The 22,842-nt window shown below is 48.3% G+C and overlaps 1 protein-coding gene across 1 annotated transcript in view; it reads left to right on the top strand.

The window, feature by feature from the left end:
• Positions 1 to 468: 468 nt before the first annotated feature.
• Positions 469 to 22,842, top strand: part of LAMB3 (laminin subunit beta 3) — a 37,283-nt gene continuing 14,909 nt past the window's right edge. Inside the window, exons 1-10 of the mRNA XM_058536947.1 lie at positions 469 to 484; positions 575 to 634; positions 1,030 to 1,184; positions 11,537 to 11,651; positions 12,207 to 12,280; positions 16,735 to 16,926; positions 18,281 to 18,344; positions 18,733 to 18,926; positions 20,773 to 20,893; positions 21,651 to 21,839. Of these exons, the coding sequence (XP_058392930.1) occupies positions 469 to 484; positions 575 to 634; positions 1,030 to 1,184; positions 11,537 to 11,651; positions 12,207 to 12,280; positions 16,735 to 16,926; positions 18,281 to 18,344; positions 18,733 to 18,926; positions 20,773 to 20,893; positions 21,651 to 21,839 (1,180 nt within the window). The remainder of the gene's footprint in view (positions 485 to 574; positions 635 to 1,029; positions 1,185 to 11,536; positions 11,652 to 12,206; positions 12,281 to 16,734; positions 16,927 to 18,280; positions 18,345 to 18,732; positions 18,927 to 20,772; positions 20,894 to 21,650; positions 21,840 to 22,842) is intronic.

Genomic DNA, 22,842 nt, shown 5'->3' with positions numbered 1-22,842 from the left:
GGTGACAGCCATGGGTAGGAGGACAGTTTCCCAGGGCGTGAGCATCACCTGTCACCCTGTAGTCCTTGGACTTGGAACACTTGTCTGTGGGACACCCATGAGGTTTCCCGTTCCTTTGGATCTTGGGGGAAGATGATTCTCTGCCTCTCTCTCTCTCTTTTGTTTTTGTGAGGAGATCAGCCCTGTGCTAACATCTGCCAATCCTCCTCTTTTTTTTTTTTTTTTTTTGCTGAGAAAGACTGGTCCTGGGCTAACATCCATCCCATCTTCCTCCACTCTATATGGGATGCCGCCACAGCATGGCTTGCCAAGCACTGCGTGGGTGCGCGCCCGGGATCCGAACCGGCGAACCCCGGGCCGCCGCAGCGGAGCGCGCGCACCTAACTGCTTGCGCCACCGGGCCGGCCCCAATTCTCTGCTTCTCTTGAGAAGCTCCCAAGCATCTTCTTATTCCTACTTGGGGGTGGTATGTGGTTCCCTGAGGGCCCTGCACAGTTTATTTCCCATCCTGTCACTCTCAAGCTGGTTCCAGAGCCATCCTGGCTTGAGTTCTCGATTTTCCAGTGAATCGTAGCTGGGTGCTCACAAAGCGTGGCTGGGTCAACTTTGCAGATAAGGAGCAAAAAGAATGCAGGTATCTCTCAATGTTCCACAAATGGCCAGCAGCCAGCCCTCTCCAGGCTGCTGACAGAGACCATGCTGTGAGTTGTGGACCATGTCCTGGTGGCTGAATGTGTGCCTGCAGCTTGATTCTAAAAGCCCCAGATGGGTGCCACATTTCAAGTTCATGCATGGTTTTGGGTTGCCAGTGTTTATCCTCCTTTTCTTTTAAGTTGGGGTTACGGAATATGAAATCAGCTTTTTTGCCTAACGGCATTAGGATTGTAGTGATTACCACCACCAGCAAGCAGGAGCATGAGTGAAGGAGTGGGTCTAGGCTTGCCAATGTCTGCTTCCCTGGGGGGTACTGGGGTGGCTGGCTAGACCCTCCTCTCTCTAGGCTGCACCCTAGCATCCCTGTGATTTCAGTCTTGCCCAGCCTCGTGTGTGCCCAGCAAGCCTGCTCCCGTGGGGCCTGCTATCCGCCTGTTGGGGACCTGCTCATTGGGAGGACCCGGTTTCTCCGAGCTTCATCCACTTGTGGACTGACCAAGCCTGAGACCTACTGCACCCAGTATGGCGAGGTAGGCCCTACCTCCATGGCCTCCAGAGCTGGAGGAAGGCGAGGTGGGGTGGGGTGGGTAAGCCTGCCATTCGTTCACTGAATCTTAGAGTGTACTTAGTATAGGCCCAGTCCCATGCACTGTGGTGGGGTGAGAGAAAAGTATAAGTCTGGATCTCTGCCTCTAAGGAACTTTCTCCTTTGTTGGGCAAGAGAAAATGTACTCCAAATTAGCTGAATAGCTCTTTTCTCTCTTCTGCTTGATAAAGCTGAAGTCTTTTCTCAGTGCTTGAGCATGGGCAGGACAGGTTTTCGTCTTGGGAATAGGCAATCAGATAAGTATTGATCCTTTAAGAATGTAGAATCTAATGTGCCGTCTCTGGTGGACAACGACAGGCTGGTGGAGGACAGGGAGGTGTGTACTGGGTTGTGTTCTTGCTGTGGGGTGAACTGTGTTGCGTCACGGTCACTCTATTGCAGCCTTCTCTTTGGTCAGTGTTGGGGTGTGGGTGTGGACAGAGCTAGCGGGAGAATGTATAATTGTAGGCTGGAGTTAACTTTCTATGTTTTGCAATTGTCATGTAGAAAGAGGCAACTGACTTACCTCTCAGCCTCGTTGGTCCACATGTTTCACCATCTCAGGCAAAGTGGGAAATATTTAAACTGTTGTTAAAGGATATAGATCAGTGAGATATATGAGGAAGTGACTTGAGGTTAGCAAGGAAGGGCAGCGACCCAGCTGATAAGAACGAGCTGAGCGAATCCAGGAACTGGAACGCTCAAGCTATGTCAATGAACACTGCATATTTAGGCAATTGACTTTTTCGAAAAGCTACTGTAATTTTTCTTCTAAATTACCTCTGGACCTTTTTTGTAGGAACTTTCGTTTTCTTTTCTTTTCCCTTTGACAAGGTTGGGGTCTTCCTTTGCTCCTTGTATTTACCAAGGTTGAAATCACTCAGTGTTTTCTTGTTTCCCAGCTGCCTGTCTCATTTGCCTATTTTTCTGCCCTTAAAACACAGGTTTGGACCAAGGAATAGGTAAAGGAGTGGTTTCCCCTGAGTCTCTGCAGCCTTTGGGGTAAAAATGAGAGACAGAGAGATAGAGAGGGAGGGAGAACGATTGCCATGAGAGAGACTCTGTCGTTTTCTCTTTTCAGGCTACCCTTGTCCTCAGGACCATGGGGGTGGTGTCTGACAGCCTCTGGCCTCACTGCCATTCTAGTTTTCATTGTTCTCTTGGCTACTTTTAATCATAGATGGTACTGGATAGTGGCTTTGGAGGTGCTGAGCAGAGATGACTGTAGTTTCTGCATCTCACCCACTTGGATGTGAGAGAGCCCGTTTGCCAGTGTTAGGTAAGAAGGCCAGCATCAGGCAGTACTCCCTGTGGAGCCAGATTACCCCACAAGCATCAGGGGACCTGGCAGTATTGAGCTTTCTAGGCAACAGAATGATTTTAGCTGCCCCCTTCCCACACACCCTCAAAATCTTATGCCACTGAGCCATGTCTAAAAATTTCAGAGAGACCTTCCTAGGGGTGACCTGCCTTCCGGGAGGGGAGGCAAGAAGAGATCAGAGGCCCCTGTGCTGGGACGTCCCCTCGGCCCCAGCCCTGTCTGGACAGTCTCTCTCCCTCTAGGCCTGGGGCTTTTGGCTTCACTCTGGCCTGCCCTGTGCCTCTCTCGGATGCACCAAGGAGCCAACTGCCTTCTCTGCTCTTAAGCAGCCCCCTGAGAGCAAAATAGGGTGCTTGCAAAAGAGAAGTCTAGACTTTTGCAACCTTGGGGATGGATAAATCTCAGATATTTTGCTGCTGTGAAAGTTGAGAAGCATCGGCTCTTTTTTTCTTTTTCTATCAGGGGGAATAAATCCATGTAACCTCTTGGAAAGAGTAGAGGATAGGGTATCGTGAGTGCAATGTAGCCACAGGTCTGCCACTAACTTGTGGTGTAATCTTGGGCAAGGTATTACCTCTCTATAAGTCTTGCTTTCCTCTTCCATGAATGAATGTTAGGTGAACTGGTCTTCAGGGTGGCTTCTTGCTCCAACTTGCTTTGGGAATGAGCTGACTAGTGAGAACCAGCTTCTCTACCCTACCTTCCACCTCTCTGTCTTGTTTGATTTCTCTTTCCTTCTCCCTTACCTTCTCAACCTCCTGGAGGCCATTGGTTGCCAGCAATGAAGACTAAAGGCACAGATACTCCATCTATACCGATGTACCCTGAACCCTCTCCAGGTGCAGTGGTGGCTGTGTGATGAAAATTAGGAATCCAGATTTAACTCTGCTGAGTTCCAATTTCAGTTTTTAAGTTTATCTTATTAAATGATGTTACAGCAACTATACTTTATTAAGCACATATTGTGTGTCCCAGGCATCCTACTAAGAGTTTTATATAAATTATCTCAATTAATTGTCACAATATTTCATGAAGTGGCTCTTGTTATCCCTGTGAGTCATTGGGAGGGTTTGGGTGTGTGTTGGGACCCCAAACTTCTGACGGAAATACACAGATATTGAGTTTTTTTGAGTAGTTAGAGATGAGGGGTGTACTGGCCAGCCTCAGCTAGAAATGAGGGTGGCATGATGCAGAGCTGCGTTCCTAGTGCCTCCCCACTCACCCCTCTCGCCTTCACCCCTCTTTACCAGCCCCACCCCCATATACCCATCTTCCTTACATTGAAGCCTCTGGTTAGTGCCTCTGTTCTATTTTTATGCAGGGTGACATGGTGAGCCCTGAGGCCAGTACAAAATCTCCTGGCTCCTGTTGCCTGCCTATTGATGTGGCATGAATACAAGTGCAGTGGGGATTTATGACTCTCAGACATTCCTGCATTGCTCACCCCCCCTCCCCCAACCCCAGGGGGACTCGGTAGAATGGGAGTTGCAGGAGCACTGGGGACTCCTTCCAGTTCCAAAATTGTCTCTCCTGATCTGAGAGTGTGGCTCCTTTTACGTGGGACCGTCTTAGCCTGTTGACGTGTTACCTCCTCTGCCTAATTTTGTCTCAGTGGCTAAATCCTATTGGCCTTGAGGGCTTGCCTCAAGGTTTGGGTCCATCTTACAATCCTTACAATGGACATGGGACTTGGCCAGCTTTGCCTTGTTGCACCCCTACCCCCAACCTGCCAAACTTTGCCCTTCTGGGCCTGCCTGCCTTGACTACCCATCAACTGTCTGGGCTTGGGCCCAGGCTGTTCTGTACCAAAATGGCCTGAGCCATTTTGAACCCACCTCACTGAGTTGTTGTGAGGACTCTATAAGGAGTGAGCCAAGTGACCACAGGTGTGGTGTCTGGCAGATGCTAAATGTTCCATCCCTGCCCCCACCCCCACCCCCCCAACCCCCCACCTCAGGGGACCTGTGTCTGTATGCAGGGGCTGCCCCATATGTGAGTCATACTCCTGAGCATTTCTTCCCTGATCAGGATACACACTCGCATACTGATGGACATCAACCTGTCCTTGGGCCAGCCCACTCTCTGCCTCCAAGCTGACCACCGCTAAACTGATTTGCAGCAAGCTACTGGAGAATCCAGAGGCAATCATGATTAGCTAAGTTGCCCTAGACTGGGGGTGAAGACTCTCTAGTTCTGGTCCTTGCTCTGACCCTTAGAATAGGAATATGACCCTGCGAAGGTCATGGCTTCTCTCCAGACAGCCATTTCCCCATTTATGAAATGAAGGAGTTGGGTTAGTCGACCTTCACGTTTGTTCAGCTCTTGCATCTCTGCCAACTTCTCAGAGATGGCTGGGCTGTGTGAGACCCTGAGTGTCCACCATGGGCTCTCTCAGGTGAACCCTGGCAGGGGTTGAGCCATGCCCTCTGGTCATCTCTGGGCTGGTGCACCCTCCTCAGGAACTAGTACATTTTGCCTGGAAGCTTTCCAGCCTTGATTTCTGCTCCTGACAATGTCTCCTCCAGTGCTGTGTCTACTCCTCTAAATGCTTTATTTATCCCCTACTCCCTCCCTTTCTGGGGGAAAACTTAATTACCCAGCTGCCTTAATAACAGCCTTATAGTGCCTTCCTCAGGTTAATTAGCTGTGTAAACCAAACAGCTGTCATTTTTATCTCTTGGAAACAAGCTGAGGAACAGTAGCCGATTGACGTCCCCTCCTCCCCAACATACACATGCACGCTCGCACACACGTACACACGGATGCATGCACATGAGTGCACCCACACCCACATGCACACACCCCAACACCCACTGCCTTTCTTTGTTTGACACTTGTCTGTTTTCTTGACCTTTGGCATGGCTAATGTGTAAGCAGAGAATGTGTTCATAAACATCCTGAGATCCTCGTCCTCTGCTCACTGAGGGCTTTAGCCTGTTTCTGACCAAAATATCTGCCCTCTTGTTTCCCAGAAGCTCTCAGCAGGTCTGAAACTTCCAAAGCTCCTACCATGGGGGCTTTACTTTTTTGGATGAAGCATTGTTGAGTTCCTTGTTTAAAATGCAAACACCCTTGGGAAAGGCACCGTATTAATCTATTTATATCTCAGCAAGGGTTTGCTTATCAGAAAATTACCTGTGGCTTTTGCAAAGGGCCCCAAGAGAGCAAGACCCAGGATGAGTAGGTTTTGAAGGGATAGAAGAAAATGGAAAGGGCCTTGGGGGAAGGAGTTGCTACCAGAGGGAAGCAAAACTTGAGTTAGTGGGATATGAGGCTCTTGGTCTTGGTCGTTATGGGCTGGGGAGTGCAGCTTGTGAGGGTAAAAGGAGAGAAGAGAGGGAAAAGGTGTTGTGTGGGAAGGCCTGGACACAAATCTGAGGGGCCTCACAACTTTGCTGGCCTGGTCTCTCACCCTGTTGCTCCTGGCTTTCAGGTCCTTGGAAGGCTCTGGGCAATATCTTGCAGGCCTACCTTGCTTCTTTGCCCTCAGAGGCTGTAGGAACCATTGTCGCTGGTGGAGTCTGCATAGGTCCAGGCACACAAACCAACTCTCTGCACTCAGGTCTAGGGGGACACCTCTGTTTCTAGAGAGGTCAGGGCTGGAGTTGAGACTGCCCTTCCCAGGGGAGAAGAGATGGAGCATCCTGACAACCAACTCTAGTCCCTGCAAGTTGCCATGTTTGCCAAGTGACAGCTGTGTCCCTTAAATCAGAACAGGATGAGGTTTGGAGGTAGATAGCCTGGGACAGAAATCCCTGCTTCCTCTCTTCCTCGCTCGATGGACTTGGACACATTCTTAACTTCTCTAAGACTTGCTTTCCTAACCTGTCAAATGAAGATACCCACCATTTAGTGTAATATACCTACCACAGAGATTTCGGAAGGATGAAATGAGATAACGTATGTACAGCGCTCAAGAGAGAGCCTGGTGCAGTGTAATTTATGGCTGAGTGGTACATATCACCTCTGTAATCAGCATCAGAAAGTGAGCTTTCTGAACTTAGTTTGGATGGAGATAAGGGCAGTGTTGAGTTAAGGCTTTGGTCCAGCTGTTACTTCATGACAGGAAGAAGGTGAAGTTGAAAGTGTGTCATAGTACTGGGGCTCTTCTCCCATCCAGCACCACACCAGGCGCCGACTTGTGGCCTTTACCGGCAATATCCATTGGCATAGAAATGATGAGGCTTGTGGATCCCAGTGGGGTCTAATGGAGGCCTTGCTGACCAAAGGCTTTGAGGGCCCCTCCCCTGCCCACTTTGCTGGGAAGAATGTTTCCAGTGCGGCGTCTGGCCAGTGTCTTATTTCTCTCTCGCTTCCTTTGCATTCTTCTTTGGAGTGTCTTTCACTTCTGAGCTGATAAGCTGGAGTAGGGGAGAATTCTAATAGCATGTTGGAGCAAGAAAGAACTTCATTATCTCATCCCACCCCTGCATTTTACCAATGAGAAAGCTCAAGTGGAAGGAATGTCTTTTCTTGCAGGCAGCTGGATTTTTTTTGTCCTGGCTTCCTTTCTTTTGGCCCTGGCTGGCAGCCATGACCCTGACTGTAGCTCCTCAGATAGACACAGGCAGCCTCTGGCTTGTTCGTGGGAGGGAGCCAGGCCATGTATAACCAGAGCCTGTTTTCCTATTTTCCCCAGAATTAGCTCTGTGTTCTGCAAAGGCACAGAGCTTTGATTTGCATTGCCTGCCTTTTTCCACCCCTCTCCACTGTGATTCAGGCTCCTGCTGGCTCTTGCTCTCTCCTTTGCTTGCCCCTAGCTCTGTGGGAGGGTTTGTCTTCCCGCCAGACTGCTGAGCTTCTAGAAAGCTCCAGGATAAGGGAAGAGGCCTAGCCTTTCCAGATGGAGAGCGAGCAGAAGCCAAACTGGCTGGAGGCCTGACAGGCTGAATTGATAATAATGCTGCATCTCTGAGGTAGCACAGCCAGGGTAATGCTGGGCAATGGCCCCAGAGAGGGAGGCAGCTGCAGCTGAGAGCTTCCATCTCTGGGAGAGATGGAGGCACATAACACACACGAGGGGAAGAGCCTCACATTCAGAATCACACACACATGTACACACACATTTATACACTACTACATGTAGGCATATGAGAATAAAATAGAAATCAAAACTAAAGCCCAGGGGGAAAGAAGAAATTAGCAGTTTGTCTTCACATGGGCTTCTGCCATAAGCTGCTCTGTTTTGGGTCTCCATCCTGCTAGCTAGTTGGCAAGCAAAGCTACTTAAAATACCTGCCCCGAGCCTTTTGGCTTAGCCTGTCTCTCAGGATTGAGATAAGTCCCTCCTTTAGTTATGTTACTATGATAAGCAGCACGTAGGTTTTAAGCCCACGAGGCCATCTGATCCCTCCATCAGGCCTGCACACGTGGAAGGAAGGTGGAGAAGGCATGGGATACCCCAGGCCAGCTATGCAGACTGACGGAGGAGGCAGTGGAATAAGCCCATACTGAATACCCAGGCATTTTTAGTTTGTGGTATTTTATAATAATGTCTATTTTGCTGAGTGTAAAAGTTAATGTATATCCAAGGTATTAAAGTTTAAAATTATTAAAAAATAACAAAGAAGGAAAAAAGCTACCTGTAATCCTGTTACCCAGAGATATTAGGTTAAACCTCATGCAGTTGCCATTTTTGTAAGTCAAAATTGCTGAATATCAGCAATTTCATATGGTTTAACCTAATATGTTGTTGCATTTCCTTCCAAACACTTTCTATTCCTTTAAAAATCAATCATTGAGATCATGATGTATTTACAAGTTTATGCCCAACTTTTTTTTCATAAAATATTGTATTGTAAGCATTTTCCCCATGCAATTAAAAGCTTTCTATAAACAGTATTTTTGATAGTTGCGTAATATTTCATCATTTGGGCATATCCAGGGCATTTCCATAGTCTCAGGTTGAGCTGTTCTAGGTTCTGTGTCCCATGGCCTCAGGAAAGAAAGAGGTTGTTTCTGGCACCCTCATGGCCAGGGAACGGGCTGGGATCCACTCCCAGCAGAGCTGGGGAGAGAGCTCTGGTGACAGGCCGCTGGAAGGCAGCCGGCCCTTGTCTCTCTGCGGGACATGTGCTGAGTGCAGACAAAGGATGGGGAGTGGAAAAGTTTTCCCCTGAGAGGCTGGGCAGAGCAGGGAGAAGGGCATGCTCGCTGCCAGGGACCAAAATAGGATTCTGGAGGAGAGTCAGATTCCAGCAAGGGGCTTCTCATGCCCAGAAAGGATTATTTTAAGTGCTCAGGTGTTGGTTTCAGCCACTGACACATCTGCAGTCTCTGTGTTAACTGAGCTGGGGTAGCCAGAGAAGCCAGCTTTCTTCCCAAAGTGCTTTCTCTGCCTTAGGCTCCCCCATGGTCAGCTGTAGGGTCAGACCAAGCCCTTTGGTGAGGCAGAGGTTGTCACTTTTACCAGGCTTCCCATGATGTCTGTGCACCCAGCTGGTTTCCTAGCGGAAATGAGAGGATGACAGGGAGGGTGGAAGGGAAGGAAAGAGAGAGAGAGAGAGAGAGAGAGAGAAGAGAGAGCAGAGAGAGGAGAGGGAGGTGGGGAGGGACCTTCTCTGGGACTGGTGCTGACACTGGCTCTCAGTCATAGGAAAGTCACATAGCTTCTTTGAGCCTCAGCTTTCTCATATGTAAAACAGGAACAATACTACTTACCACATAGGGTTGTCATGAGGCTTAAATAGATTATTGTATTGGAACTCCCAATATAGACCTGTCACACGGTGGGCGCTCTATCACTTAATATCGATGTTTTCTTACCTCCTCACTCCCCACCCCTCTTTTTAAGCACCCTGAGTGCAGGAAGAGAGTGTCTAGTAATAATCTTAATGGAATTGTTAGCACTTATTGAGCATTTACTATTCATTCAATAAGTACTTACTGAGGGCCTACTATGTGCTGGTCACTTTTCTAAGCACTGGGGACACAGTGGTAAAGGAAAGGGAGTTCTGCCCTCATGGAGTATACATTCTAGCAGGGGGAGGCAGACAAGAAACAAATACTGTAAGCAAATAAATACGCCATAAATGCACATATGTCAAGTGGAGATATGTACTATGAAGAAAGATGTGGCAGGACAAGGAGTTGACAGGGCAGTGATGGGGGAGGGAGGCAGTGGGTGCGAGTTTATACAGGGCACATGGGCCAGCCATTATTGCAGCATTAAACATCCAAAAAATTATTGTTTAATAAAGCACTTTTGGACATGATGAGGCCACCTCCACACACCAGGAAGGGTGATGATTCTCTTACTTTGCAGATTGGAAGTGAGAGCTGGAAAATGAGGTGGAAAGCAGAGGCTCTGAGAGTCAGGACTCCTGGTTCCCTTTCTGCATTCTCTGCTGTTCCAAGCCTTGTCAGCTGTGGAGAGGGAAGATGGGTGTTGGGCAAGGAGTTTCTATAGCTCAAGGCACAGGCTTGGCATATTAACTCAATCCCTTTGGAACTGAGCTGTTGGGTTAATCAGTTCAGCAGATTCACAAGTTTTAAGACATCAGTCTTGTTAGCTTATCACCTTCCCTGGACGAGGCAGAGGTTCAGGATCTGGAAGGCCTCAGAGGAGGCCACCAGAGCTTTCCCTGGCTCTGATGAGTGGGGGCTTAGGGGAAAGCAGAGGCATGGTGTGTGTGGAGGTACAGTTGTCCCTACCCAGAAGGACCACCAGGTCAGGGAGGTTCTTGTACAAGGTTTGCTTCTACTTGTGGGTGAATTTGGAGCCCTCTGAACAGTGTTCTTTATGCTGGGCACAAGGTTTGCGACCGTGCTTACTCAGAGAAAACAGATGTTATGTGTGTTGCATGGGGGAGGTGGGACAGGGTCATGCTGTCTCTGGTGTAGGTGTGTGTGCACACGCACACGAAGGCACAAACTACAAGGACAAAGGACACTTGACCTCGCTGGCCATGTTCTTTTTCTTGGTGATCTGTGTCCTGTCATGGAGCCCTTGGGGTTCAGTTCTGTCTCTTGTCTCACTCCAGGACATGGGCAGGGCAGAGAAGGTGTGGTTTTTTTGGGGGGACCTCCCCAGTGAGACTGGTTTCTTCTTGGCTGCCCACTTTGGCCCAGATCTTCATGAGAGGAACATCTGCCCTCAGCCGTAGGGATGCAGACTTCCTCTGCCCTATGCCTTCCTGGCCTTGGGACCGCCCACATACAGAGCCCTATTTGGTTGGAGATCTTAGAATTCTCTCTTGTTGGTAGGGGATGCCAAACCTGGGAAAGTTCGTCAAGTCCCAGATGTCAGTGCTGGAAGGCCTTAGAGATGATCTGAATGTTACTAGACCCTGCTTTCTTAGGGCAGGGTGTTTGTTTTGTTCACTGTTATAACTCCAGCACCCAGAGCATTGGTCTAGCACATAGAACATGCTCAATGAGTATTTGTTGAATGAATGAATGAATGACTCTAGTCCAACCTTTCCTCAATTTACAGAGGAGAAGACTGAGCCTAAAAGGTGGGGTAACAGAGCTAGGACTAGAACCCTAAATTCCTTTGTCCTATTTTGCTGTCCCCTCTCCCTGACCCTCAGAAACGCAATTTTCCCCAGGCTGCCAGGATTAAGTGAGATGAGATATAAAACTCTCTATCCTGTACCTAGTACATAGGAGATGCTAAGTTAAAGTGAATTTCTCTTCCTTTCTTCTTTTTGCTCTTAGCAGTCTTCTCAAGTTTCTCTTTGAGGCAATGTCATGTACCAAAATTATTTTTTTCTACTACCTCATATCTCTGTCCTAATCACAACATCTATTTACTATTCACTTAGCTATGTCTTAGGAGGGACACAAATGAATTAAATGAAAAGATGACCGATAGTCTTGTTTTAAGAGGTTAATCCTTCCAAGTGTATTAATGAAATCAGTGGATCTCTGAGGGTAGGATTTCCACAGAGGGAATGTTCTGGGCTCTCAGGATACAAGGAGAGAATTCTATCTGGACCTTGCCTCTGAGTCTCTGGTGTCTCCCTGTCCCACAGTGGCAGATGAAATGCTGCAAGTGCGACTCCAGGTTGCCTCACAATTACAATAGTCACCGGGTGGAGAACGTGGTTTCATCCTCAGGCCCCGTGCGCTGGTGGCAGTCACAGAACGGTAAGGGCCTGCCACTTTTGGGCCCCAAACTTTTGGAAGCTCCCACAGGGTGGAGTGGCTGGAGGGTGCCCAGGAGCCCTTGGGTTTTCCAGGCATTTCTCATGGTGGGCGGTACATGGGTGGCTGAGAAGCAGAACCTTCTGCCTCTATATTTGAAGTCTTTCAGATGTTGTAGGCAGAAGACTGTCCTGGAGGATAATGATGGGGTAAAAGGAGAGAGAAATGCCTTTATTTCACTACATGTAGTCCCACTGGGCTTGTTGAAGGAATTCAGCTCTGGGAACAGGTCTGTGTCCAACAGACAAGTTGAAACTCTTTAAGATATTAGGGGTATCAGGTGATGATGAGAAGAAAATTTGGCCAAGAACAGATAGGATCTTGAATTGGTAATATAAAATCAGAACATACTGGTACCATTCCTCTCCAAGAGGGAAAATCAGAGAGTCAAGGTTGGAGAGTTTCTGACTTCCTAGAGCTGATAAAGTCCAGAGCCTTCTTCAGGCCTGGGAAGGTGGAAGTTCTTTGGTCTAAAGTTCCTACTTTTTGTCCTTTCAGATGTGAACCCTGTCTCTCTGCAGCTGGACCTGGACAAGAGATTCCAGCTTCAAGACATCATGATGGATTTTAAGGTGTGCTTCCTGGGCATGGCAATGGATAGGAGAGGGGGACCCTGGGCCATGTGGGCTTGGACTCATGGGGAGCACAGTGTCCTTGTCTCCCCAGGCCAGGGGTGATGGCATCACATCCTGGGTGGGCCCCCCCTTCTGCAGGCTGGGTGACACTTCCCCTGAGCCTATATCATGGTGACAGCAGAGGCCTGCTCCTGGGAGAACAGTGGCACCTCCAGGCTCCCTGTCTTGACCATGCAGTGGTTGTATATCTGCTTTCTCTCTGCATCCTCCACCCTCAACTTGTCTAATTAATTCAACTCTGCCAAGTACCAATTCCACTGAGCCTGGTCACTTACTATACAGTTGTGTGTTTTTGGTGTACTCTGTTTTAATAACTTTGCCAATGAGACTGAGTTTAACAAGCAGTCAAGAATTGGCCCTTCCACGTGAAAGGTGTGCTGTTGGAGCAGCCTTCTTGGTGGGCGATCTGCTCATTCAGTGCTGTTACCTCTCAGAGTACTCTCGGATCCTACTTTTAGAATAGCCTCTGAGATACTCCTTTTGGAGGGAACGTTTTCATTCATTTATGACAGGTTATTTTTTTTCTTTTCAGAGAAGATTTGATTTTATTATTTCTACAGAAATAGTTAAATATTTAAGGCTCAAGTTTGGTTAATAAGATTAGATGATCAGGAAGGACGGTATCATTTTCAGAATTTGAGGTAAGCTGTGCATAAAAAGCGATAGGACCTGATTTCTTATGTGATCGAGGAATTTGGCTCTAAGATCCTTGGCCAAGAAAAGGTCAGAAGTATTTTGAGAAATGCCAGCATCATTTGAATACATGCCCAGGCGCTAAAGGTGACAGCTTTGAAGGGCAGCTTTCATTTGGATGGATACTGTTAGTTTCGTTCTTTTATTATCACTCACCCATGCTTGTATTTGTCCATTCTTGCTACAGCCATATTGAACACTGATTATGTATCAGATTTGGTGCCAGATGTCAGGGATAAAAAGATGAATAAAGCTAAATCATAATCCCCAAGTTGCTTCAGTATGTGTGGGGGAGACAGAGAACCAGTAGTGAGAGTGTGATGTGTGCTCTGATGTCAGTAAGAAGAGGTGCTGCGAGCACTAGAGGGGGGCATCCAGCTTGGTCTGTCTTTGAGGGGTGGGTCACAGAATGCACTTGGGGGACAATGAACCTTCCTAGGCCAGTAATAGCCAGGTAAAGGGCAAAGTTCTTTCCAGGCAAAGAGAACAGAAAAGTGCAAAGGCCAGGAGGAAAGAGGCAAGAAGTTATGTAATTGGGGAGGGGGCAAGGGAATGCACATAGGGTCTGGAGGGGAAAATATGTGTATGGTGGTGAGAAGTAGGGACACGGAGGGCTGAAAACTGTTGAAAGAGGAGTTTACAGGGTAAATGGAGGGGGAGAAGCAGACTGCAGATTTACCCATTTGTTCAATAAATGTGTACTAGGAGCCTACTATGTGCTAGATGCTCGGGATACAACTGTGGACAAGACAGATAGGGGCCTATGGTTTAGTATAGTGGTTCTCAACCAAGGGACATCTGGCAATTTCTGGAGACATTTTAGGTTGTCACAACTGTGGGAATGCTATTGACATCTAATGAGTAGAGGTTAGGGAGGCTGTTAACTATCCTAGAATGACCAGGACAACTCCAACAACAGGAATTATCCAACTCCAAATTTTAACAGTGCCGAGGTGGGGAAACCCTGGTCTAGTGGGAGAAAAATAAAAAACAGGAAACTAACAATTAAATAATTGGAAATTGTGACATTTATGAAGGAAAAAGACAAGGTGCTGAAATAGAAAATGATGGGGTGGGGTGGGCAGAGTGTGGGAGAAGAATGCATGTTAGATGGATGTAGAGAGATCTCCAGGAGGAGTGACAGTTAAGCTGAGAACAAAAGATGAGAAGGAGCCCACCAGGGGGAGGAACATTCCAGGCAGAAGGAACAATACTACAGCTACCTTACACAGGCTCTGAGGAGGGAGTGAGCGTGATGTGATTGAGGGATTGACGAGATGGAGGCACACAGTGCATGCGGTGAGGCGAGGAGGCAGGGCCCAGGCAGCCAGCACAGCCTCTTCACCCCCAGCCAGGAGTTTGGATTTATTCAAGAGTAGTGAGCCTCAGAGGACCTGAATGGACATTTCTCCAAGGAAGACATACAAATGGCCAAAAGGTGCCTGAAAACATGCTCAGCATCACTAATCATCAAATGCAAATCAAATGCATTTGATGAATTTGCAAATTCATCATTCATTTGATTTGAAATGCAAATCAAAACCACAATGAGATATCACCTCACACTCGTAAGAATGGCTATTATCAGAAAGATAAGAAATAACAAGTGCTGGCCAGGATGTGGAGAAAAAGGAACCCTTGGCACCGTTGGTGGAAATGTAAATTGGTGCAGCCACTATGGAAAACAGTATGGAGGTTCCCCTCAAAATTAAAAATAGAACTACCATATGATCCAGCAATTGCTGTATGTATTCTGAGTATACATCGGAAGGAGATGAAATCATCATCTCAAAGAGATGTTGGCTTGCCATGTTCGTTGTAGCATTGTTCACAATAGCCAAGACATGGAAACGATGTTAAGTGTCCCACATGGATGAATGGATAAAGAAAATGTGGTATACAGATATATATGCAATGGAATATTCAGCCATAAAAAAAGGAAATCCTGGGGCTGGCCCAGTGGCATAGTGGTCAAGTTTGCGCACTCTGCTTCAGCAGCCCGGGGTTCGCGGGTTCAGACCCCAGGCGCAGACCGATGCACCGCTTGTCAAGCCATGCTGTGGCGGTGTCCCACATAAAGTAGAGGAAGATGGGCACAGATGTTAGCCCAGGACCCATCTTCCTCAGCAAAAAGAGGAAGATTGTCAGCAGATGTTAGCTCAGGGCTAATCTTCCTCATAAAAAAAAAAAAAAAGGAAATCCTGCCTTTTGTGACAACATGGATGGACTTTGAGGGCATTTTACTAAGTAAAATAAGTCAGACAGAGGGCCGGCTCCGTGGCTTGGCGGTTAAGTGCACGCGCTCTGATGCTGGCGGCCCGGGTTCGGATCCCGGGCACACCCCAGGGCACCACTTCTCCGTCCAATGCGAGGCCGGGTCCCACGTACAGCAACTAGAAGGATGTGAACCTATGACATACAACTATCTACTGGGGCTTTGGGGGGGAAAAATGAATAAATAAAAAAAATCTTTAAAAAAAAAAAAAAAAGTCAGACAGAGAAAGACAAATACTGTATGTTCTCACTTCTATGTGGAATCTAAAAAAGCCAAACTCATAGAAATAGAGAGTAGAATGGTGGTTGCCAGGGGCCAAGGGGTGGGGGAAATGGGGAGAAGTTGGTCAAAGGGTACAAACTTCCAGCTATATGATGAATAAGTTCTGCAGATCGACTCTAATTACTAATACTGTATTAAATGCCTGAAAGTTGTTAAGAAAGTAGATCTTAAATGTTATCACCACAAAAAAATAGTAATTATGTAAGGGGGTGGAGGTGTGAACTAACCTTATTGTGGTGCTCATTTCACAATATATACATGTATCAAATCATCACATTTGATACACCTTAAACTTATGTCTGTTATATATCAATAATATCTCAATGAAGCTGGAAAAAAAACAATAGTGGAAAGCCATTGAAGGGTTTTTGGCAGAGTGTCACAGCCCATTTTATGTTTTAAAAGAAAATTCTCTCTGTGTAGAGGTGGGGTTTATAAACCTGTGGTTCAAGAAAGTGGTCCAAGCTGGGAGCTGTCAGCATGAAGGCAACATTTAGAGCTATGAGGACTGGATGAAATCACCGATGGAGGGAGTAGGGACATGACAATATGTCATGCTAAGGGGCTTGCGTCTTATCTTCAGGCTGATACAGATCCGTTGAAGGGTTTCACCCAGGGAGTGAGGTGACCAGATGACCATTTAGGTGAAGTGGGGAGAGTGGTTTGGAGCGTCTGGACAGAGGCTGGACATGAATTCCAGGCTGTTGCAGTAATTTGGGCTCTGCAATAATTGAGGTGGCCTGAACTATGGCTATGGCAGTGGGAGGAAGAGAGAGGAGGGACAGAGCCAAGAGCTAGTGGGGATAAAATAGTTGGCTGTGTGAAGTGCAGTGGGAGAATTTTCTGGTCTGGAAGCCTATGTGGTGGGCTGAGCTGGGATCATGCCTTCTGGAATGTAGATCTCCTTCTTATTACTTTCCACGGTTCCCCCAAGGAAAACCAGCTGGGGCCTCTGGTTTGCCAGGAGAATTGGATAGAATGCTCTTGAGCCCACTTGCCCCACTCAGCGCCCTTTCTCCCTACCTCACTGTGGTTCTCAGGGGCCACCAGCTTGTCTTTGGGGGCCTGTTTCTGTGATTGTGTCCCTACGGCGCCTTCCTCCCTCAGGCACTCAGCCCCCCCCCCATCTGTGTCTCCACAGGGGCCCATGCCCGCCGGGATGCTGATCGAGCACTCCTCAGACTTCGGCAAGACCTGGCAGGTGTACCAGTACCTGGCTGCCGACTGCACCTCCACCTTCCCCCGTGTCCGCCAGGGCCAGCCTCAGAGCTGGCGGGATGTTCGGTGCCAGTCCCTGCCCCAGAGACCTAACGGGCACCTAGAAGGGGGGAAGGTAAGTAGAGGTGACCCTGAAAACATAGGCATGGGGAGACAACGTCTCTGACGTTGCATTGCTCACACGGTCACCTAGACTTTTGAGAAGAGATGAGCACATCCTTGGTCAGAGCACCTTGCTGTCTTTCCTGAGCTCTCCAGCTACAACCCCTCTGACCACTCTCAGAGCATTTGCTGCTGGTGCTCTTTGCTGGCCAATAGGCAACATGTTGAGTGCACTGCATGACCCAACCCTGATCTCTTCCATAGCGTCCTCCCCCACGGCTCATTGACATATCCCTATAGTGGAGAGGGTAAAATTGACTTTGCTCCAATGCGAGGACTTTGAGATGGCTAGTTAGATTCAAGTGAGCAAATTACACCAATTTAATTTAGTCTCTGATTTCACCTTGGTAGGGCTTAACACAAGAATGACGTTTTTCTGTTTAATCCATCCATCTAGCCCCATCCTCACCCTTGGGGAAGTTTAGGTATAAGCCACAGCTCCAGGTCACCTGAACTTAAACCCTGAGCTAGAAATGAGAACCTGCCTCTAGAAACAGCTCATAATATCTCTCCCTGAATCCTTCCAAATGGGGTCAGATTCTTTCATTTCTTTCATAACTGCTTTTCCGCACTGCTGGACTGAGGCTGTATGTTCTCGCCTCCTTTCTCTGGCCCAGGCTAGCCCTCAGAGCTGCTCTCATAAGCACTGTGTGCTCAGAGCACTGCCCTCCCTGTGGGCAGTGCATCTCTCTCCTTCTCTTTAACAGCTCTTCCTTGATTATAGCCGTATCCAGATCCATGTTAACTACATTCCCCAGACCCCAGATCAGAACACAGGACTTTTTCCTGATTTGTAGAGGGTTGATGTGAAAACTCTTCCTGGGATGTGCAGATGAAGTCACAACTAATGAGTGGTTTTTATTAAAAAGGAAAAGCGTAGTTGAAATTGGAGTTGTCTGGAGGGTGGTGGTCACCACATCCATGCATCCTTGGGCCCTGGGCCCTCTCACTCATCCTGGGTGTTTGGAAAATTAGTATCCCCTAAACCCTCATGTGTACATTGTATATCTTACCGTAATTTTTAACCCAAGGAAATCAGGAAGTTCTTAGGATAGCTATATTTTCAGTTGGAGAGGAGAGGTTGTACACACACACACACACACACACTCACTCACTCATTTAGGGCCCAGTGATCATCTTGGTCTCCCAGAGTGGTTGGCAGCCCTCACATCCACCGTCATCTCAGGTTGCAGGTAAGAAGGACCTCAGCGTAGTATGAAGAGGGCGGAGCATTGAATGGGAAGAAGACTTCTTCTGAGCTTGGGGCACACCGTTCCTCAGTTCTTCCCTTTCCCCTCTCTCTGTAGGTCCAACTTAACCTCATGGATTTAGCCTCTGGGATTCCAGCAACCCAAAGTCAAAAAATTCAAGGTCAGTGTTGCTACTCCTCTAGCCTGTGGGCCAATGGGTGGGGAGCAAAACAGGATTGGAACCCGGGTCATGGAAATTTCCTGTTTTTTCATATTTCTGTCAACATGGTTGCATTTAATACTTGCCCTGCTTCCTCCAGTCATAGAGCTGTTGTGGTAGCCTCTGAGACTCAAAAGGCCTGAGTCAGAGTGCAGGGGGTCTTCTCCCCCATGGGATGGTTGAGGGCTGGGGAGGATGGGTCCTGGAATAACCGTATGAAGGCAGGAAGAAGAGATGGTGAGACCAGAATTCCTTTCATCATCTGTCCTGCCCTAGGAGACTGTTTGCCTCTAATTCTTTTCTTTATTTTCCTTCTCCACCCTCACCCCCTTTGTTTGCGCCCTCTCAGAGCTGGGCGAGATCACAAACTTGAGAGTCAACTTCACCAAGCTGGCCCCTTTACCCCAGAGGGGCTCCTATCCCCCCAGCGCCTACTATGCAGTGTCCCAGCTGCGTCTACAGGGGAGCTGCTTCTGTCACGGCCACGCTGACCGCTGCGCCGCCAAGCCTGGAGCCCCTGCCAGCCCCTCCACCACTGTGCAGGTAACAGCCCAGGGCGGGAAGGGCAGAGGGAAGGTGGCAAGACCGGAGCAGATTAGGGACATCCTTGAGGCTCCCGTAAAGCAGGGTGGGCACTGAATTTAAGACGTGGGTTTGAATATTTTGGCAGTGGTGAAAAATAGTCTAAGTGATTATCATTTCAAAGATCAGAATTTTGTAGGACTTTCTTGGACCTGCTTTATGGTTTGGGATGGTTTTTATTTTCTGTTAGATTTAAGTGTATGTGTGGGTGTTGGAGGGAGCTGAAGACAATGCTTCTCAGCCCTGGCTACACATTACAATTTCCTGAGGAGCTAGAACAATTGCTCGGACCTCCACTCTCAGATTCTCTGATTTTATTATTGGTTTTTAAAGCTTTCAGAGGATTCTAACGTACTGTCAGGGTTGAGAGCCCCTGGTTTGGGGACTCTGAAGTCCCATCTGGAGGTTTGCTATGGGGCAGGGTGAGAGAACAGTCTGACCCGGAGGCAAACTCTATCCCAGACCAACTGAGTTGGATGCATCAGGGCTGAGGTGAGAAGCTCCAGCTTACCAATCGACCCAGGGGCTTTTGCTGTGAAACCAAACTTGAGAACCACTAGCAGAGGAGGGAGACCCTTGGGCCAAGAAGCAGAGGGAGCTGTCGTTTCACTTTTCTGGGGCTTCGGTTCTTCTCTTAACATACGGGAGCGTGATACTTACCCTATAGATAGATGGGCATGAGGAAATCAGGTAAAATAACCTGTGAGGGAGATACAGATGCAACGAGCGTCGGTCAGCTTTATCATTACTACTTCAGGGCCAGGTCCTGGCCGAGGCTGCAGAGGAGGCCAGAGGGAGACCCACTCCGGGAATGTGTGATCTATTAGGGCCCATAGACAAATGACCAGAACACAGGCCCAGCAGGATTGCTGCCGTATGAGGACTACGACGTGCTGTGGCATGTAGCGGAGGAGAGGGCACGCCCAGCCCCATGATTCTCAATCTGGCTGCACGATGGAACCACCACTTGAAAAAGTACCAGTGCCTGGGCCTTGTTCCTGAAATTCGAATTGAATTCGGCCTGGGCATCGGTATTTTTTAAAAAGCTCCCCCAATGATTCCGAAGTGCATCCAGGGTTGAAATCCATGGAATTAGAGGGTGAAGGAGGTGCCATTCTAGCTGGCAGGATTTTGCTGGTGAATAGAGAGAGAAGGGAATTCAGGCAGGAAGAAACACATCAGTAATGACCAAAATGTGGGGAAAAGTGGGGTTCGTATGGGGAGCAGCCGGAAGTTCAGCTTGGCTGTGCTGTTAGGAGGGAGTGGGAGATGAGAATGGAGCATGCGGGATGCAGGTCCTTGAATGCCAGGCTGAGGGCGTTGGGCTTAATTTGGAAGACAATTAGCACACAATAGCTATTCTATTTTTATACCTTAATGAGTCTAGTAATGATTCATCATAGTCCAATTAGCCAAACAACCGCAGTCATAGATTGGTGGAATATAAATCTCCAGAGGGCCCACGAGCTTCCACAATCACACAGTTTGCCAACAAGAGTGTCTGAGCACCTTCCAGGTGCCGATTTGGACTGGGCATCATGGGGATGTCCAAGTGCAAGGAGTGAGCTTTTAGAAACCTAGCTCAAGGAGGCACACACGCGCGCGCGCGCGCGCACACACACACGCACACCGATGGCATGCAAGCAGGCAGCTGGGAGTGTCGCAGGAGTTGAGTGAAGGCTGGAGAAGTTGGGGTCTGAGCTGGACCCTGAGTGGTGGGCGAGAGGGTCAGAGGGGAGAGGGCAGGTCCATCCCTGGGACACTCCTTTGATGATTATTCCTGATGACGGATGGTCCCCTCTCCTAGGTCCATGAGGTCTGCGTCTGCCAGCACAACACCGCCGGTCCCAATTGTGAACGCTGTGCCCCCTTCTACAACAATCGACCCTGGAGACCTGCAGATGACGAGGACCCCCATGAATGCCAAAGTATGAACCTGGGATCACCCCCCTCCCCTGTAGTGACTGGGTGGGGTGCTGGCCCTTCTTTGCCTTGATGACCTCACCTGAGAAACTATTCTTTATTATTTAAATCTAAACCTAATTGCATCCCTGTTATTTAAGCTCTTCTTACTCCGTGGAGATGGAGAGAGTATTTGCGTTACATCCTCCCACCACCCCCTACCCTTCTCCTTATCCAGGCCTGGAGGGACCAAGGCTTGGTCCACACCTCTGATTCCACACGCCTTTTATGGTACCCCCAGATCCTCCTTCTTCTGGTCTCTCCAGTTGCCTTACTTCCTGTAGGACATATCTGGTTCCCTGTTGTCACTTTTCCTACTTCACATGGCCCCCTGGAGTCAGGGCCTTGGTCTGCATAAATGAGGGAAACAAGGGTCCCCAGCCCAGAGAGAGACAGTGATCCAGCAGGAGATCCATGGTGGTCCTGGGGAGGATTGGGATGGACCATTCAGAGGGTTCTCTCTTTGGCCTAATACGGACATTATCCTTGGGTTGGTCACCACGCTGGGAGTCAGGAGGCCTGAGTTCTCATTCTACTCTGCTTTCTTACTGGCTATATAATCCTAAATAAATTACATAAGCCTTCCTGGGCCTCAGTTTCCCCATTTCCCAGACCTGAGCATCTTGCAGAGCTGCTGGAGATGCCGATGAGTTAGCGTGGAACATGCTCTATAGACGGCAGTGGTGCTGGTCAAACAGCAGCCCTGGGAATCTCCTTTTTCAGGGTGCGACTGCAATGGGCACTCAGAGACGTGTCACTTCGACCCAGCTGTGTTTGCCGCCAGCCAGGGGGTACATGGAGGTGTGTGTGACAACTGCCGGGACCACACCGAGGGCAGGAACTGTGAGCGGTGTCAGCTGCACTATTTCCGGAACCGGCGTCCTGGTGCTCCCATTCAGGAGACCTGCATCCGTGAGTAGGGGCTCCGGTGACCCAGGGTGTCATCTGTCCAGTACTCTGGGCACAACAGAGCACATGTCCTGGGGACACACAAGCCCTCAGGAAGCAAGCAGACTCAGTTGTGTGTCAGGACTTGTGGGCAATTGTTTTGACTTAGCTGTGCATTTCTAAGCAAATCACGTAACCTCTCTGGACCATCAATCAATCAGTCAACCAATCATGTAGCCCTTATTTTGTGTATAGGAGAGAAAAAAGTAAATACAAGATACAATTTCTGCTGTCAATAAGCACGTGCACTGTTCGGTGATATAAGCCACACAGACATGGAAAAGAGGGACGAAGCACTTTGTCCATATGTATGTTGTTGCCTTTACCATTTGTAATGCGGATTTCTCTTTATTTTTCTGTTTCCCCCAACATGGAGAACTCCTCCATGGCAAGGATTATGTCTTAAATCCTCAGGCCCTAGCACAATGACAGGCAAATAATTGATGCTAAGGAATGTTTGTTGAATGAACCTATAATTGTAATGTGATGGAACACCCAGGAGTGACTTAACACGTCCACAAGGGCCAGTGAGTTCATACAGGAGAGAGCAAACTCGGTGGAAGCAACATGATTTGGGCAGGGTTAATCAGGAAAGACTTTCTAGATGAAGGAAGCGTCTTCATTTGAAGCCAGGAAAGGGTTTTGGGTGTGGGGGTGGGAGAAAGCTGATTCACTCCCTGTTAATATTATTTGTTTGTGGAAAGAGTGAGAAAGACTTGAATTTGACTTCTATTTCTAGCACTTTCTTGCTGTGTGACCTTGAGTGTGTTCCTTAACATCTCTGAGTCTCAATTTCCTCATCTGTACAAAAGGGGTAATCATCTCACCTTTCAGGGTTATCATGAGTATTATATAAGGTGGCATGCAGGCGTGCCCAGCACATAGCAGTCGTTCAGTAGATAATGACAACAAAAACTTCTATAGTACTAACATGTGCCAAGCACTGTTCTACCTGCTTTATATTTAC

The sequence above is a fragment of the Diceros bicornis genome, chromosome 4, assembly GCF_020826845.1.
Source record: "Diceros bicornis minor isolate mBicDic1 chromosome 4, mDicBic1.mat.cur, whole genome shotgun sequence".
In the NCBI taxonomy this organism is placed as follows: Eukaryota; Metazoa; Chordata; class Mammalia; order Perissodactyla; family Rhinocerotidae; genus Diceros; species Diceros bicornis.
This window is presented reverse-complemented; position numbering and strand designations above follow the sequence as displayed.